General features: G+C 42.9%; 1 protein-coding gene across 1 annotated transcript in view; it reads right to left on the bottom strand.

Moving 5' to 3' along the window:
• MERTK (MER proto-oncogene, tyrosine kinase) overlaps positions 1–17,491 on the bottom strand; it is a 111,575-nt gene that overhangs the window by 56,034 nt on the left and 38,050 nt on the right. Inside the window, exons 5-6 of the mRNA XM_033838402.2 lie at positions 8,105–8,191; positions 4,692–4,807 (exon numbers count right to left, since the gene is read on the bottom strand). Of these exons, the coding sequence (XP_033694293.1) occupies positions 4,692–4,807; positions 8,105–8,191 (203 nt within the window). The remainder of the gene's footprint in view (positions 1–4,691; positions 4,808–8,104; positions 8,192–17,491) is intronic.

Below are 17,491 nucleotides of genomic sequence, written 5' to 3'. Positions count from 1 at the left end.
TAAGGAAACCTCTTATCTGGGAACGGGGATCAGGCAGAGTTTTCTCTCACTGTATGTTTTTCACAACTTCTAAAATATGTTGTACATATAAAATCAGAAAGACAAAAATAGTATTGGACAAAAAAGAAGCCACCAAAAACAATTTGGGGAATAAAATCTTAAACCCACAAAATATATTTCTGATAATAATGGGCTTGCAATTATGGGGTGTGGAAACAACGCTGTTATTTCAGGATATGTGTGTTTGCAATTTAGGTCAAGGGGCCACAGATCAACATTTTGGAATTCCAAATCCCCTAGTGGATACCATGAGGGCGGTGCTGGGACCGAGTCTCACCTCTGACTCAGACCCGCAGACTCTGCGGGGTGACAAGAGGGTACCAGTTGGCCTGAGGAGCCACCAGAGGACAAACCAGGAGCTGTGTGCTTATCTTGGTGGTGGCTGTTGGCAGAAATCACTCTTTGTTTCTTCACTTTAGAGTCTGCACCTACTTCCTGCTGACCAAGCGCTGGAACTAAGGTGGAGGAAACCTTGGCTCCCCACCCCTGCCCTATTTCCGGAACAACGCGTTGGACCATTTCCAGGCACAGGGACACTCTTGGAGGGCATGTTCCTAGAAGAAGACGGGTTTCTCTAACAGTGCTCAGTGGGTTCTGGGGGAAAGGAGGGCATGAAACGGCAAGACATATGTGGGAGAGTTAAAAATAGAAACGGAGTCCATAGCCCAAAAATGGGTGAAGAAAGGAACTAATGCCAAGACCAGGGGAAGTGAGAGGGTGTGTCCTGCTAGTGGGTGGATGTGAATCTTGTCCAAAACATTCATTTGTTACCAAGTCAGAGTTTAAAATTGTAACAAACTGGGACTCTGCTACAAAATGATACTTGGTCCCTTCAGAAATGGGAATACATTGTTAATCAACAGAATGTGAAAGTATATAACTTGTGGAGCCAGTTTTGATCGACCTCACTAGGACTGCCAGAGAAAATAAAGGACACCCGTTTATATTTAAAGTTCAGATAGACCACCAATAATTATGGGTATAGGTATGACACAAAATCAACAGTGTAATTAACTTGTAAAGTAACTGGATTCTTATTTGCTAAATCCGGTAACCCTAGGAGAGATGGAAAGGAGAATGGGTGAAGGAAGCCTGAGCTAGCTGGTGGGGCACAGACAGGATAACCATGTCCTGCACAATAGGATCCAAGGTGGGCAAGAGGGGCTGCAATTTAGCAGTCTCAGGATGATTTTTCACGCCCTGGCCACCCAAAGCCAAGGCAAAGAGAGTGTAAGTGAAGCTTGTGTGATCATCCTCCACCTGCAGGGGTGACCTGGTGTTTTCAGACCACTCCACCACCCTACTCTACCTCCCCTCTACCTCACGTCTACCCTGAGACACACTCTTCTCCAAGTGGGGGCAGTACTCTTCCTCAGTCTCCCTGAAGGTAACACCCTCCTATGGGAAGGAGTCTCATGTCCTCTTGGACTCTTCAAACAGTTCAGTAACTGGAAACAATTTTTAAAAAGGCTGGTCCACACAGGGAATATAGCCAATATTTTATAATAACTATAAATGGAGCATAATCTCTAAAAATTTTGAATCACTATGTTGTGTACCTAAAACTATACCTCATTTTTTCTTAAAAAAAGGGCTGGTTCATGCTGTATTTGTGTCCATATGTAGGTTCAGTTATGTCCATATACAGGGAAACAGGCCCTGGTTGTTCCCGAAACAACAGAGTCCTGAAATATGTGAAGCAAAAAAACTGATAGAACTGAAGGGAGAAATACATAATTCAAAAATAATAGTTGAGACCTCGATTTCCTATTTTCAATAATAGATAAAACCATGAGGCAGAAGTTTAACAAGGAAACAGAATAAGTGAACAGGACTATAAACCACCTAGACCTAAGAGACATATAAACGTTCCACCCAACCACAGCTGAATACACCGTCTCCTCAACTGCACATGGAACATTCTCCAGGATAGAACATATGCAAGGCCATACAACAAGCCTTAATAAATTTAAAAGGATGAGGACTTCCAGGGTGGTCCAGTGGTTAAGACTTCACACATCCACTGCAGGGGGCATGGGTTCAATCCCTGGTCAGGGAAGTTCTGCATGCCGCACAGCGTGGCCAAAAGAAAAAAAAAAAAGATGGAAGTCATAATAAGTATATCCTCTAAACACAACCAACGAAGGAAGAAAACTTAAGAAATTCACAACTAAGTGAAAATTAAATGACACGCTCCTAAATAACCAATAGAACAAAGAAGAAATCATAAGAAAAGTGATCAAAAACTTGATTTTGAATGGAAAAACCCCCAAATACCAAATCTTATGGTATACAGCCAATGCAGTGCTTACAGGGAAATGTATAGTATAACTGCCTATATCAAAAAAGGAGAAATTTCAAATCAATTACCTAAACTTTCACTACAAGAAACAAAAAGGGGAAAAAAATTAAGCTAAAGTAAACAGAAGAAAGGAAATAAAGGTTAGGGCAGAAATGAATGAAACAGAATTTTAAAAAATAGAAAAAATTAATGAAACCAAAAGTTGGTTCTTCAAAAAAATCAATAAAACTGACCAACCTTTAGTCAGACTGACCAAGAAAAATAAGAGACAACTCAAATTATTAAAATCAGGAATGAAAGAGGGGACATCACTTCTAACTTCAAAGATAAAAAAGCTTCTAATGGAAGATTATGAACAACTGTATACCAACAAATTAGATAACCTAAGAAACGCACAAATTCCTAGAAACACACAAATTACCAAAACTGACTGACGAAGAAATAGAAAATCTGAATAGATCTATAACAAGTAAAGAGATTGAGCTGGTATTACTCAAAAAAACTTTCCACAAACAAAGGCCTAGGAACAGATGGCTTTGCTGGTGATTTCTACTAAATATTGAAGACAATTTCACATCAACCTTCCTCAAATTCTTCCAAGAAACAGAAGAAGTGGGAACGCTTCCCAACTCTTTCTATAAGGCCAGTATCACCCTGATACCAAAACCAGAAAAAGCTAACACAAGAAAACTACAGGCCAATATCTCTTATTAATACAGTCCCAATAAGATAATGGTGATGACTGCAGAACTCTGACTATACTAAAAACGACTGAATTGTACACTTTAAATGGGTGAATATTATGGTATGTAAAATATGTTTCAAAAAAGCTGTTCAAAAACAAGGATATCCCTGGTGAGACTTTGTAGACACAAGGAGAATTCCTAACACTTACCAGTACTTGGGAGGTTTGCAAATAACGATGGACAAGATTAAGCAAGGCTGTGGGTAGCAGGGTGAGGGTGGAGGCTATTTTGGGGATGATATGTTTTTACTCTTCTGAGAAGAAACAGCTGTTACACAAGGGTGGGAGGCAATAAGAGCAGAGAAATGAGTTCCACTTGGTATTAAAAACATCTAGTTGTCAACACATAAAATTCTATGAAAGTCACTTCTCTCAGCTGAGTTGGCATGACTGGCCCATGTCAGGTTAATATGTTTTTACCTAATAAGACCAGACATTTAGAAAACTAAGAATAATCCCTGACGTTACTGTATGATCAAGTACAGGCAGAATGCATTCATGTTTTCAGCGGATAATCCATGTGTGTTCAACTACCTGTTCCCACCTGCAACGTCTTCCTGAGACACGGAGGAGCAGGTGGTCCTGAGCATTGCTTTGGGCATCAGAGTTTCCTGGGCTTGAATTCCGGTTTTGCCACTCACAGGCTCTGTGTGCACTGTGGCCCTGCAGTGCTGGTGTGGGTTCCAAGTTAAGATAATGTCTGCAAAGTCCCTGGGCCATTGTGGGCACTCGGTAAAAGGTAGTTACTGCTACCCTTCCCTTTTTTTTTTTTTTTGCGGTACTCGGGCCTCTCACCGTCGTGGCCTCTCCCGCTGCGGAGCACAGGCTCCGGACGCGCAGGCTCAGCGGCCATGGCTCACGGGCCCAGCCGCTCCGCGGCATGTGGGATCTTCCCGGACCAGGGCACGAACCCGTGTCCCCTGCATCAGCAGGCGGACTCTCAACCACTGCGCCACCAGGGAAGCCCTACCCTTCCCTTTTTTATGAAATGAACACTCAGAGCAGAGCCTATCTCATGGCAAGGTGTCATTTTAGGATGGCTAACCTATATTTCTTACAGCTCTATTTTATACCAATTTTAGGTAGTGGTTAAAAGTGGGTGATGACTCCGTAAGGCCTGTAATCCCCAGGTTTCCCTGGAAGCCACAGGCTGAGATGCAACATCCAATAGTGAAGATGATCCATCTTGTGCTTGCTCTTCTGTCCTTCATGGCCACCAACCCAGGAGAAGCCAGGCTGCAGAGGACCTGGCTCCTTGGACTCCTGGTTACAAGCCAGATGGGTTTTTGTATCTTAAAAATTAATTCTCCCTGGTCTCATGACATTCTATCTTGGAAACATGTTTCTCTTCCAGTTGGCCCTGGACCATGCACAGGAAAGAGGCAGCGTCACAGGGGCGCGGGGAGGGGCAGGGGCAGAACATCATAAAATGGTGCATGCCCAGTGGACGCTGATCGGGGGGAAGGTCAAGGGATTCTGAATGGGGGTGTTGAAATGATCTCAGCACCCATCCTCAGGAGGAAGAAAAATCAGGCAGACCCACTGAGCACCAAACAGCCACTTCTTTTCATTACGGAAGTTCACCTGAATGCTGCAGTCACTGAACGGGGAGTATCCGTCAAAACCGGGGACCCAGGAGATCAGGATGCTGTGTGCGGTACTGTTGCGGACCCTGACTTCAGTTGGCGGGGAGGGAATTGCTATGTAAAAAACAAAGACACACCACAGACACAATTATAAACCACGGGAGGCCACAGCTACCAAACAAATGCATTAATAATACCAAGGCTACTTCTGTTTCTTGAGACTGGGAAAATTAAACACAAGTTTTAAAGATGAGCCATCGTACCCCTAAGGGCAATGGTATTAGCCTACGGAAGTCTTGCAGTGATAGGATGGCTCGGCCAGGGCCAGAGAAGTGGGATGTAGACCTGCTTTCCTGACCCCTGGTGAAGTGAGAAGTTTTAGCTGGACAAGGATGGGGAGACATCCATTTCCTGCTACTGTATGCAGGGCGCTGGTGCTCTCAATGGGGGTGAAGAGCCATGGCGCTGCCCTTGTGGAGCTAAAGGCTGCGTTGGGGAGACCCACATTGATTGAGGATGAGTGCCTTGTGCTGAGAAAAGAGGGGTACCATGGGAACACGCATGTGTGTGCATGCGTGCGTGCATATGCGCGTGTGTGATGGAGGAAGGAAGCTTTCCAGGCCGAGGAATAGGGGAGAGTCAGCTAAGCAAAAGACCCAAGTGCATCTGCTTGCAGGGAGGGGAGGGCATACCGTAATGCACGTGCAATGACCTCAGCCACGGGTGGGACGTGGATAGATATTTAAATTAGAATCCAACAAGGATCTGAAGTTTGAGGGTTTTAGTGTCTTGTGCTATATTTAACTCTTTTTAAAAAAGGAAATATATATTAAAATCTGTGAATCAATATTATTTTTATTTATTTATTTTGGCTGTGCCGCACGGGATCTTCGTTCCCGGACCAGGGATGGAACCCTCACCCTCAGCAGTGAAAGCACGAAGTTCTAACCGCTGGACCACCAGAAAATTCCCATACGTTTAAATCTTAATTAATGGTAATAACCGCACTAATAATCCAAAATGATGACTCATGTTTTTGAGTGCTTACTCTGTGCCAGGAACCTAAGGACTTCATTAAACATGACTGGTCTGATAGGAAGAACCCTATCAGAGCAGCAGTCTTACGATCCCCATTGACGGATGAGGAAACTGAGGACCAGAGAAGTTAAAAACTTGCCAAAGCGCACAGAACTCATAAGCAGCAGAATGGGGACTTAAACTCGGGTCTGCCTGACTCCAGCACTAGTGTCCCTCAACAGGACGCTGGAAGCTGGTTGCAGGGGCAGCAAGCAGACCAGCGAGTACCAGCAGGGGCTGGGGAGTGGGGTCACCATTCAGCCAGCTGCATGGCCCATGGCTCAGCTCAATGCCCTCTCTAAACTCAGCTCCCGCTTCTACTAAGGGCGGGGAGTGACCACACTGCTCCACGGGCTGGGGTGAGGATGAAATGCGGTAACGCACGTACGAGGTCTGGGGGAGGTGCGCTGGTGGTAAAGGCGAGGACAGGATGCGCAGGGGATAAGAGGGAAGGAAGGCTGGGACCGTGTTAAGCGCTCACTGGGTACGGTATTCAGGAGTTTCAGTTTTACCAGGAGACACACAGACGGATGAATGGGAAAGAGTCAGTGTTTCGTTTGACTCACTTCCCTAAATAGAGTATCTGCCTTTCCAGATCAAAGTTTGGCCACGTATATACCTCAGTTGATAACAGACGAGCAGGGAGTTTTGGTTGCTTTGATATACATGCTTAAATCAACGAAAGCCCCAAACATAAGGTTTGGAAATTGGCTTTATTAAAATAAAGTCCTAGTTGCGATTCTGTCTGAAGCATAAAATTCAGGAAGTGCTTCTCATTTTATGGATTTTTAAACTTTAAGATGTTGATATTTTATGAAAATGTCTTTACAAATTTATGCCCACGCGTGGATTCCCGAAATTCTCAACATTTCTTTTGAAAATTGTAATAATGGAATTCGTAATGAAGGAAGGAAGTTATTCAGTTCCTCTCCTAGTAACTTTCAGTTTGCTCATTTTTTTCTTCCAATGAACTTTTTGGAAATGCCCTCTCATAGCCTCTTCTAGTTGATTTGCTGAAACTAAACCATCAGCACCTTTAAAAAGTATGTCTTTTGTAATTTTGAGTCTTCTGCTGTGCACTACCCACCCTTTAACTCATTATTAAACACATTCTGCTTTTTCCCCTCTATTATTTCCCCAAGGATAAGACCAAAGGGAATATGAACTCAATATTGCCTCTTAATATTTAAATTAAGAACAAATAACATAGAGAACAGACTGGTGGTCACCAAGGGGGAGGGGGGTGGGGGAGGGATAGAATGGGAGGCTGGGGTTAGCAGATGTAAGCTTTTATATATAGAACGGATAAACAACAAGGTCCTACTGTATAGCACAGGGAACTATATTCAATATTCTGTGATAAACCACAATGGAAACGAATATTAAAAACAGTATATATATGTATATATATATATATATAACTGAATCACTGCTATACAGCAGTAATTAACATAACATTGTGAATCAATTATACTTCAATAAAAATAAATTAATTAAAAATAAATTAAGAACAAATACTAAAACATACCATTTCCCTGAATTTCTATGAGAAAGGTTAAGGGAGATGAGTTGAAAGGGATAAAAAGACGGTTTTCCTTTCCTTTCAAGTTTCAGGTTTAAATACCTTTGATCCCACAAAAGGAGGAGGAATCTGATGATTGGTTTGGATTGTCCAATCCAATGGCAGATAATTGGACTGGAATGTCTCCACCAGCCTGGGGGAGGTTTCAAACATGCGCCTTCCATTCTGTTATATCCCACCTCAGAGGAAGCAAGGGGGGTGGAGGAGGTTAGGAGAGAGAGGGACAGGAGCCCTGTGCCCCCAGAAGAGTGACTCTGACCTTCTCCTTCCTCAGGACAGCTGCTGGTGGAGACTTGCTTCAGCCCCAGATGCCCAAGGAAGGACAGAGCCCATCCTCAGATCAGTGCCCCAAGCTGCGCCTACCCTGGGGGCTCTTCAAGGAGTTATGGGGACTAGTTCAGGGTAGAAAAGGAAAAAGTGAAAATAGGAGCCAAGATGATCCAGGGTCAGCATTTCAGACAATTTTCTTCTCCATCTGAGCAGAACTAAACTAGCTAATGTTGATCAAAGACAAGTGTCAGGCCCTGTTATGAGTACTTTTACTTGCATTATCTCATTGAACCCTCAAGAGGAGGTAGGTTCTGTAATCATCCCCATTTTACACAGGGGAACACCGAAGGCAGAAAGGTTAAGTGACTTGTCCAAGGTCACAAAGGGAAGCCAGGACTCAATCCCAGGTGGCTGGCTGCAGAGATCACACTGTACCCCCTAACCCCCGGAACATGCAGGGGGCACTCCACCCTGCCGCTTACCTTTGATGTTGATCTGCACGCCCTTGGACACGGTCAGCCCTTTGTCATTGTGGGCCTCACAGCTGAAGATCGCGGTCTCAGTCAGACCTGGAGGGGAAGGAGAGCCGTGAGACCAGCTGCAGAGAGACAGGCTTCTGTTTATCAGAATCGTATGGGGGTTTCAGCATCCTTTTACTTCTTGGTTCACTGCTTCAAGCCATAAATGCAAAGTTAATTAAAAATACGTGTTGGTGTTTGAAAAACAAACCTAGGATTAAACCCTATGTACCAGGAGCAAGGCAACCATGGGCTTAAAAGGCAGCTGTGAGAGAGTGGCATGGACATATACACACTACCAAATGTAAAACTGATAGCTAGTGGGAAGCAGCCGCATAGCACAGGGAGATCAACTCGGTGCTCTGTGACCACCTAGAGGGGTGGGATAGGGAGGGTGGGAGAGAGATGCAAGAGGGAAGAGATATGGGGATATATGTATATGTATAACTGATTCACTTTGTTATAAAGCAGAAACTAACACACCATTGTAAAGCAATTATACTCCAATAAAGATGTTAAAAAAAATTTTTTAAAAGGCAGCTGTAATTCATTAAAAGCCTTTATTTTTCCCCGATGACGAAACATTAGGTAACAAAGCAGTATCATTTAGTTTTGAAATTTCTGCGAGGAGGTATGGGAATCCCTGGCCCCCAAGTCAAGACAAGTAGTTTCTGAGGCTCACACAGACACTCTCCTGTTTAGCACCGCATACACTCCACAGTATGGACACGTCAGGGTACCAGAAACAGCAGGATAAAAGTTACAGTTTTAAAAATTTCAGGTGATCTGTGGTAATGAATCCCTTTTTAATAGTAAAACTCAATGTATTCATAAGGAATTATATAAACACAAGGCATCATTATTGATTACTTGAAGAAAAGACACTGGTGCTGAATGAAGAAAATTCTATCATTTCAGAGGTCTGAAGACATCTTGGAAATGAAAAAAATTAGCTGACATTAATTTTAAGGAGAAAGGAAGAGAGGCAATCCAGATCTTGGTTTCTTATAATACTATTCTCCAGTGAAAGGAACCAGAGCTCCTCGGAGAAATGGATGAGTGTCAGGTTGGAGCAAAACACACGTGAGCCTGGAGCAAAATATAACACAAACAGCACACCACACCACACACACACACACACACACACACACACACACACACACACACACACACACACACACACACACACACACACACACACACACGGATGGGGGTACGGCAAAGAGACACGGGATCCAGCTGAAAGAACTCCCAATGGCCAAAGCTGGGACAATTTGAGCAAGAAGATAAAGTAGCATTAAATTGTAACCCAAAGTATAAAACAAATATCCATGAGTCTATATTGATATGAACAAATGATTAAATAAAAGGGGGAGAAGAGACAAATGCCCCATGCAGAGGAATTCCGAATGGTTTTTATACAGACGCTCTGCCCCCAAAGAGGGGCATCACTCCTGACTCCTTAAGGCTGCACGAAGTGACTTCCTTCCAAAGAGGACAGTAGGGAAAGGGGAATGAAAGGAAAACTTCTGAGTGAGAAACTGACAAACGTCCAGCTCAGCCAGATGGTCAAGGTCAAGACCAACAATGGTAAGTCGTGCTGACGGAATGTACCCTTGATACGATGAGAATGGCATTTCTCCTCTACGGTCTTCCTCCTCCAAAACATATAACCCAAATCTAATCATAAGAAAAATGACCAAAAACATCAGACAGGTCCAAACTGTGGGACATTCTACAAAAAACCTGACCAGTACTCCTCAAAACTGCCCAGGTCATTAAAAACAAGGGAAGTTTGAGAAATTGTCACAACCAAGAGGCGCCTTAGGGAGACATAACAACTAAATCCTGGAACAGTAAAAGGACATTAGGTAAAAACTGAGGAAATCTGAATAAACTATGGACTTTAGTTAGTAATGATGTATCAGGAATTTCCAGAGATAACAGAATAATCAGTTATGTGCTAGTTTCAGGCTTACATTTACTGAAGGGACATTTCAGTGAGATAAAGAGGTTTGCTTTGGGACTTCCCTAGTGGGCCAGTGGTTAAGGCTCTGTGCTTCTAAAGCAGAGGGTGCGGGTTCGATCCCCGGTTGGGGAACTAAGATCCCACATGTTGTTTGGTGCGGCCAAAACATTTTTTAAAAATTGTAAAAAAGAGGCATGCTTGGAAGGGCTGCTCAGAAGGACACCCTGAGGTCCACTACCTCCCAAAGTCTCAAAAACACCTGTGAAAATCTCTCTGGAGAAGATGAATCTACAAACCTGTTAGGGAACGTTTCATTCCCGATTCATTATGCTAAGTTCTAAAAGTAATGCAATGGGTATAAGGAAGTGAAATAATTTTTTATGGTACACTATACTGTGTCACATTAAATATAGTTGTTCAAAAATGATGCTATCAGTATTGGTTTATGAATTGTAACAAATGTACCACACTAATTAATGTAAGATGTTCATAACAGGGGAGTGTGGGCGTGAGGTTTATGGGAATAATCTGTACGAGATGGCACACAATTTTTCTATAAAGCTAAAACTATTCTAAAATTTTAAAAGATTATTTTTAAAAAGCACAGCCATATATTTACCATCTAGTTGAATCTGGAAACTTTCTGACACACAAGGTGCCTGGCCCAGAGCTTATATCATAAACTGTAGAAAGACAGATAAAATTCTTGAAAATACACCATCACTCACTTCTTGCCAGAAAGGCTTATACGTTTTTTTGTTTGTTTCTCTCTACTTGTGTAGGATATTTTCCATCGGATGATTTTAAAATCCAAAGCTCATCACTAATGAAGTCATTAAATATTTGAAACAAGCTGCAGAGGGAAACCCAGCCGGGAACCAGCCAGGAAAGACTGTCCACATTGGATGCCCGCACAGTGAAGGCTGCACTGAGGCTGGGCCACATGGCCTGGGAGAAGTTCTAGGAAGAAATGCAAATCTGATCCCTTTCAAGTCAGTGCCTCTCCTGAGGGATTAGCTGTGCACAAAAAAATCAGTGTTGGTGGGTGTTTGTTCTTTTCCATCCACATGGAAGTCTGTTCCAGCATCTGACCTCTTTTGACTAGACTCTCTGTCCTACGATTCTGTGGTGACCTTTGACTTCTCCTAAATAATTTTAGATCAGAATATGATAGCTACTTCAGGTATTTTAATTTTCCAAGATGAGGATTCCCCTCAGACTGGAGGAAAATCCTAAATCAGATTGCTTAATTAGATTCTCTAAATCCAAGTGCTAAGAAACTAAAATTCCAGGTAGGACCCAGCTCTTTCACATTGGGTCACCTCCTCTCGAATGAGAGATGAAACTAATAGATGGTGTGATGGTTTAGAAAATATTTATTTCACTGAAGAGGAATATTTATTTCAAACCCACTAGCCACATCTATAAAAGAACATCTGTAAATACACGGCCTTAAGGAGTCTTTGGATCTTCTGCTTGTATTCCTCCCAAAGAATTTTGAAAAATATATGTAGCCTCTTACACGTTTTGCGGTTTGCATCTTAAACTGTTCATCATTTAAACAGCTGCAAAAAATGTAATTTCAGGTACCCTGGATATGCTGATAATTTAAAGTAAAACCCCTTTAGAGTCCCATGCAATATACATATTACTGGGACGGGAGACCCAGCATCACCTGCTGAAATAATTCTCCCCAGAAATCAGAAGTTTTCAATCATGACTTTGCTACTTCCCCTGCAGAATTTTATCCTAATGGCATATATGTGTGTGTTTGAAAGTCACTGATAATCACCCTATGATACTCCTCGGTGATAAAATTACACTTACGTATTGAAATTGGAAAACAAACTTTCTTCTAGATTGATGACCTTTACAAGTATTATTTAGGGTACAACGGATCAAAACAATATACATGTCATTTTTAAACATACAAAGCAAAATTTTATGGGAAGCACAACTCCTCTGCTGGACAAAATTTGGAATTTTCTATGTGGTAGTCTGGAATTTTGTTAACCTTGAGCCAATGCACTAGAGCAGCTGTTCTCAGAGTGTGGTCTAGAGGCTCCCGGGCATCCCAGAGATACTTTGGGGGGCCTCAAGTTGAAAACTATTTTTGTGAGAATAGCAATATGTTATTTGCCCTCTTCACTCTCATGCTCTCGGGAATGTATGATGGAATTTTCCATAAGGTGTATGATGTGTGATGATGTCATAGCTCTATGAGCTGATGAAACGTGCTTGTGTATTCTTGTGTTTTAATTTCTAATTCAGTAAATGGCAATAGATGTATCTCACGTAAACAAAAACGTGTAGGTTTTCAATCACTTTTAAGACAGTAAAGAGGAGACCAAAGCATTGGAGAACTGATGCCCTGTTGTGACTCCAGGTAAGGCAGAGAGAGGTCTTTTTTCTTTTGTAAAGTAAGAAAGAGATGACAGGGAAGTAGAAGGTGAAAAAGAAAAACTGGCACAGAGTCAGGACTTCGGGCATTTGGTCAGGCACTGACTTTCGGAAAGAGGACACATACTGCATGAGGATCCACTGACCCCTCTAAGCCGTCACCTGGGGCCCCTGCTGGCAGTCACTTTCCCAGGCAGGCCTGTGACACCTGGCTTTTCACCTTAGCTTCCAGGTCATCAGCTCCCAAATGAGAGGCCCATTTTGCCAGGCTACATGGACTCGCAAAACTTGGCTTATATTTAGAAAAATCAGCTTTGGCTCGGTCAGAAGACATTCAATCAAAACTTATATTTTGTACATATTTGAGCAGACATCTGCAGGCTAAAACCAGTCATTTGATTTCAATCGCTCTTGTCCAAACTCTTGGGAAACACTTGAGTACACACTGCAAGTGACATTCCCAACTGGTTGTGAGGGCAAGAGGAGCCCTGCTAGAAAACAAGAGGATGGAGTTATTTCTTTGAGATCCACCATCTAGTTATAGATCGTAAAGATGAGTTAAGCCCACAGTTCTTCGGTCCTGCAAGGTTGATCAATACCGAGAGTGAAACCGCTCCTCGGGGAACATGATTTTAGGTTAAGCGGGAAGTCATTTTTCCTCTTCGTGTTTCTCTTCAGAGGACACACAAAGTCAGGAAGACGATCTGCAGCTAATTCCCTGGTACAGAGCACCCACTCCGATTCAGAACTGCCCACAAGTAGCCAAACCATCTAGGAGAGCAGATCTGTCTGGGGGCTGAGGTGGTGAATGTCCACAGGCCAAAAGGATGCCAGCAGAGAGAAGTGGAAACTGCTTCCAACCCAGGTTAACTTTCTCCAGAACTGGATGGGCCAAAACTTAAGGCCAAATATAGGCTTCCTGGCTTAATGTATTCAGTGACCTTTCTTTTTTTTGCTTAATGGCACAAGCTTCCTAACTGGAGACTCATCTATAAGCCTGGGTTGAATACAGCAACCCAGACGTACTAAGAAAGACAGCTCCCCCCCCTCACTTTTCTGTTCTCCCTCGGGATGAACAATAACCAGACTGGAATAGACCTTGAAGTTTTAGAGCCCAAACACTTGTGGCTTCCCAGGGAGAAATTCATCCACACACCCCTCCGTCTCCACCCTACCACCCATTCTCCCGAGCGCCCCCAGCACCAGCGTCTCCACATCTCCTGTTACTGTGTCCTCTTCTCGTGGGCATCCCTCTTACTCCATTATGTCCCACCCAAGTCCATTATGATGGTTCATGCCCCTCTTGCTTGGTCCTCTGCTAGTTTAAAAAAAGACAGCCCCTGACACAAGGTCTGAAAGACATTTTAGGGAACATTCAGCCACAGGATGTTCCCTGGAGGAAAGGACAGTCAGAATCGCGGAGGAATCAGCTTCTAAGAGCACAGTTAGGGCAGTTCTTTGAGTTCTAGGTTAAGGAATCCTGTCCCTTTAATTTTCTTCCCTAGTGTTCATCTTTGTACCCAAAGAGGCAGGAGATAGAAGAATACGCTGCATAAATGAAGGACTTACACTTATTAACTTGGAATTCACTATCTGCCCGGAATTCACTCATTCAACATTTACAGGCACTTGGGATCTAGTCATGAATGAAACAAAGATCCTTACCCTAGAGAGCTCACATTCTCATGGAGAAAAGTGGGTGGGAAATAATAAACTTAATAAATAAGTAAGCTGCATGTTCTATTAGAAGGTGATTAGTACGATGGAAAACTAGGGATCAGGGGGTCAGGGTGGGTAGAGAGAAGTGGCTGTGGTTTTAAATATGCAGGTCAGAGGGAGCTCCTTGAGAAATGGCCTCTCAGGAAAGACTCAGGGTGAGGGAACGGGCCAAGTTTATTCTGGAGGGTGACGGAAGGTTCAAACCAGAGGGAACATGTGGGTCAGGCCTTTGTCCTCCAAGTGAGGTGGGGAACCTGGGGCTTTGAGCAGAAGACTGATATGATCTAGTCTGTGTTTTATAAGGATCGTTCCAGCTGCCACGCAAAGACTAGCCCTTCGGCCATAAGGTCCCTTAATTGCTCCAAATTTTTTCCTGATCTGCAAAATGGGAATTAAAAAATGCCTAACTATAGCACAGGTTGCAATGTGGCTCAGAGTAAATCTTTACCAAAAGCACTGTGAGAATTACGAACTGATTTATATAAATTCTCATTATTATTGTTACTGTTGTTATGACAATGAACATTACGAATTATAGCCAATTAACTAAAACCAAAACTAGCTTAGCTGTTTTCTAAATGTGGATTTAAATATAAAATGAGTAGTTTTTAAAAAGTAAAAACCAGAAAGATGAGCCTAAGTCCCCCACTCTTGGTAGAAAGGTAGCTCAAAATTGACAATGAGTTAGTAACTGTTGCATATGAAAATTTGTAACAGGTAACATTTCAGTCATTCCTGTAGGCTGCTTCTGTACCAAGGCCTTTACATCCATTATTTCACTGAATCCTCATAAATGTTCTATGAAGTAGACACTGTTATTACCCCTATTTTCTATGAAGAAGGTGAGTAAGTTGCCTAGGGACACAGTGGTGAACTGGCATTAGTCTGTATCAGAGCTCGGGATCTTAACCACTAACCTGTAACGCATCCCACCACTGAACACCATGCAGCAAAAGCTTTCTGCAGTTCTGCTCTTTATTTGGGGACTTTATTTTGCCAATGACAAAGTACTTCCTTGGGGAAAATAACTTTGCTTTGAAATAGTTTTCAATTCACAAGAAACTGCAGAAAGAGTAAAGAGTTCCTAGCACCCTTCACCCAGGTTCCCCTAAAAGGTAAGATCTTACATGATCATAGTACAGCCATCAAAACTAGGAAGGTGACTTTGGTATGATAAATACTTTTTTTTTTTTTGGCCGCACCTTGCGGCCTGTGGGATCTTAGTTCCCCCACCAGGGATCGAACCCGCCCCACCTGTAGTGGAAGTGCAGAGTCTTAACCACTGGACCACCAAGGAAGTCCCTGGTACAATACTATTAACTAAAATACAGACCTTATTCAGAGTTCACCAGCTTTTGGTTGTTTTATTTTGTGTGTGTGTGGGGGGGGATTTCTATGAAATTTTATTACAGGTACAGATTCGTGTACAGATGGAGAACTGTTCCATCACCAAAAAGAAGCTTCCCTGTGCCACCCTTTTTACGAACATCCTTCCCCCAACCTAACATCTGGCAGGAGCTGATGTGTACGCCATCACTGTAAGTTGTCATTTACGTATGGACACCAAGGGGGGAAAGTGGTGGTGGGATGAATTGGGAGATTGGGATTGTCACATATACACTAATATATATAAAATAGATAACTAATAAGAACCTGCTGGATAAAAAAATAAAATAAAATTCAAAAAAAAAGGATAATGTTGTCTAAATGGAATTACATAGCATGTAACCTTTTTTTTTTTCCCCCTGTACCAATGGGATCATTTATTTACAATTCAGTAAAAGTCTCAGCCCAAACCAGCAAAACCATCTATATGATTGTAGAGAGCCATATACGGGTAATTTGCCTTCTGACAAAAATCTGGAGAGCAGAAAGGTGCCACAAATTGAATTAGCCTCAGATTGTTCAGAAAGGAAATCACAGCTGGAAAACATTTCAAACAGAGATCCCTTCGAAGAGCCTTCCAAGGACAGCCGCCAAGTATATTTTACACGTAACCTTTGAGATTGGCTTTGTTGACTCAGAATAATGCCCTTTAGACAAAGTACTTCTTTGCTCATGGTTCTTGAAGACAGCGCTTACATCACAGAGGAAAAAACAAAACAAAACCGATATCAAGAGGGGAAAGCGTATGACCTTCCTGTTCAAACATGTCTCAACAATCAGGGCTCTTTAAACCACTTCCCTGCTCAGCTTCCTCTTGGTAGAAGGGATGGGAAAAGTTTACTTCAGGGTTAATTCCAAGATAGCAGGGTGCCTACCTGCAAACATTCAGATTTTATTTTATTTTTTTTGCGGTAGGCGGGCCTCTCACTGTTGTGGCCTCTCCCGTTGCGGAGCACAGGCTCCGGACGCGCAGGCTCAGCGGCCATGGCTCACGGACCCAGCCGCTCCGCGGCATGTGGGATCCTCCCGGACCGGGGCACGAACCCGCGTCCCCTGCATCGGCAGGCGGACTCTCAACCACTGCTCCACCAGGGAAGCTTTGTTCTATATCTTGATTGAAGTGGTGGTTACGTGAGTGTCTACATTTATCATGACTCACTGAGTGGTGCATTTAATTGCTATGCATTTAACTGTATGTCAATTTAACCTACATATTTCATTGTATGCCCCATAAATCCTCCTTTATGGGACTTAAGCAATCATCCCAGAGAGGGAGGAATGTATTTTTTTAAAATTAATTTTGAACAAATAAGTTACTTGACGATCAATTCCTTGGAGAAACTCAAAGAAAACTCAGATGAAGGCAGAGACATAACATTGCTTGTGGACTCGGGAGTAAGAAAAGTGATTCAGAAACAATACCTCAGGTTGGCATTCACTAGCTGGTCCACTCAGCATAAATATTCAGTGAGTATTACCATGAGTCAGGCACCACCTTGGGGGAGACAAAGTCCCTGTTCTTACTGAGTATACATTCTCTAAGAAGACAGACAAGCAACTAAACAAATAAACAGGGAAATTACAGACTGTGACCAGCGCAGTGAAGGAAGTCCACAAGAATACATGCCTGGGAGTCAATAAAGGAGTGGGGAGGAACTAAAAGAAGGACCAGGAAAGACGTCTGTGCAAAAGTGATGTCTGAGACGTGTCATGGGATGAAGGGCAGATGGAACAACACGGCAAGCAGACAGAAAGAAAGTGCAAAGGTCCTGAGGCAGGGAGAAAGGTGACGTTTCTGAGAAAATGAAAGACAATCAGTGTGACGGGTGCGTAATAAGCAGGGAAAGAGTGGGATGGGTTTGGGCTGGAGAGTTGAG

This window comes from Tursiops truncatus, chromosome 14 (genome assembly GCF_011762595.2).
Source record: "Tursiops truncatus isolate mTurTru1 chromosome 14, mTurTru1.mat.Y, whole genome shotgun sequence".
In the NCBI taxonomy this organism is placed as follows: Eukaryota; Metazoa; Chordata; class Mammalia; order Artiodactyla; family Delphinidae; genus Tursiops; species Tursiops truncatus.
The sequence above is the reverse complement of the archived record's forward strand: the minus strand, read 5'-3'. Positions and strand labels throughout refer to the sequence as shown.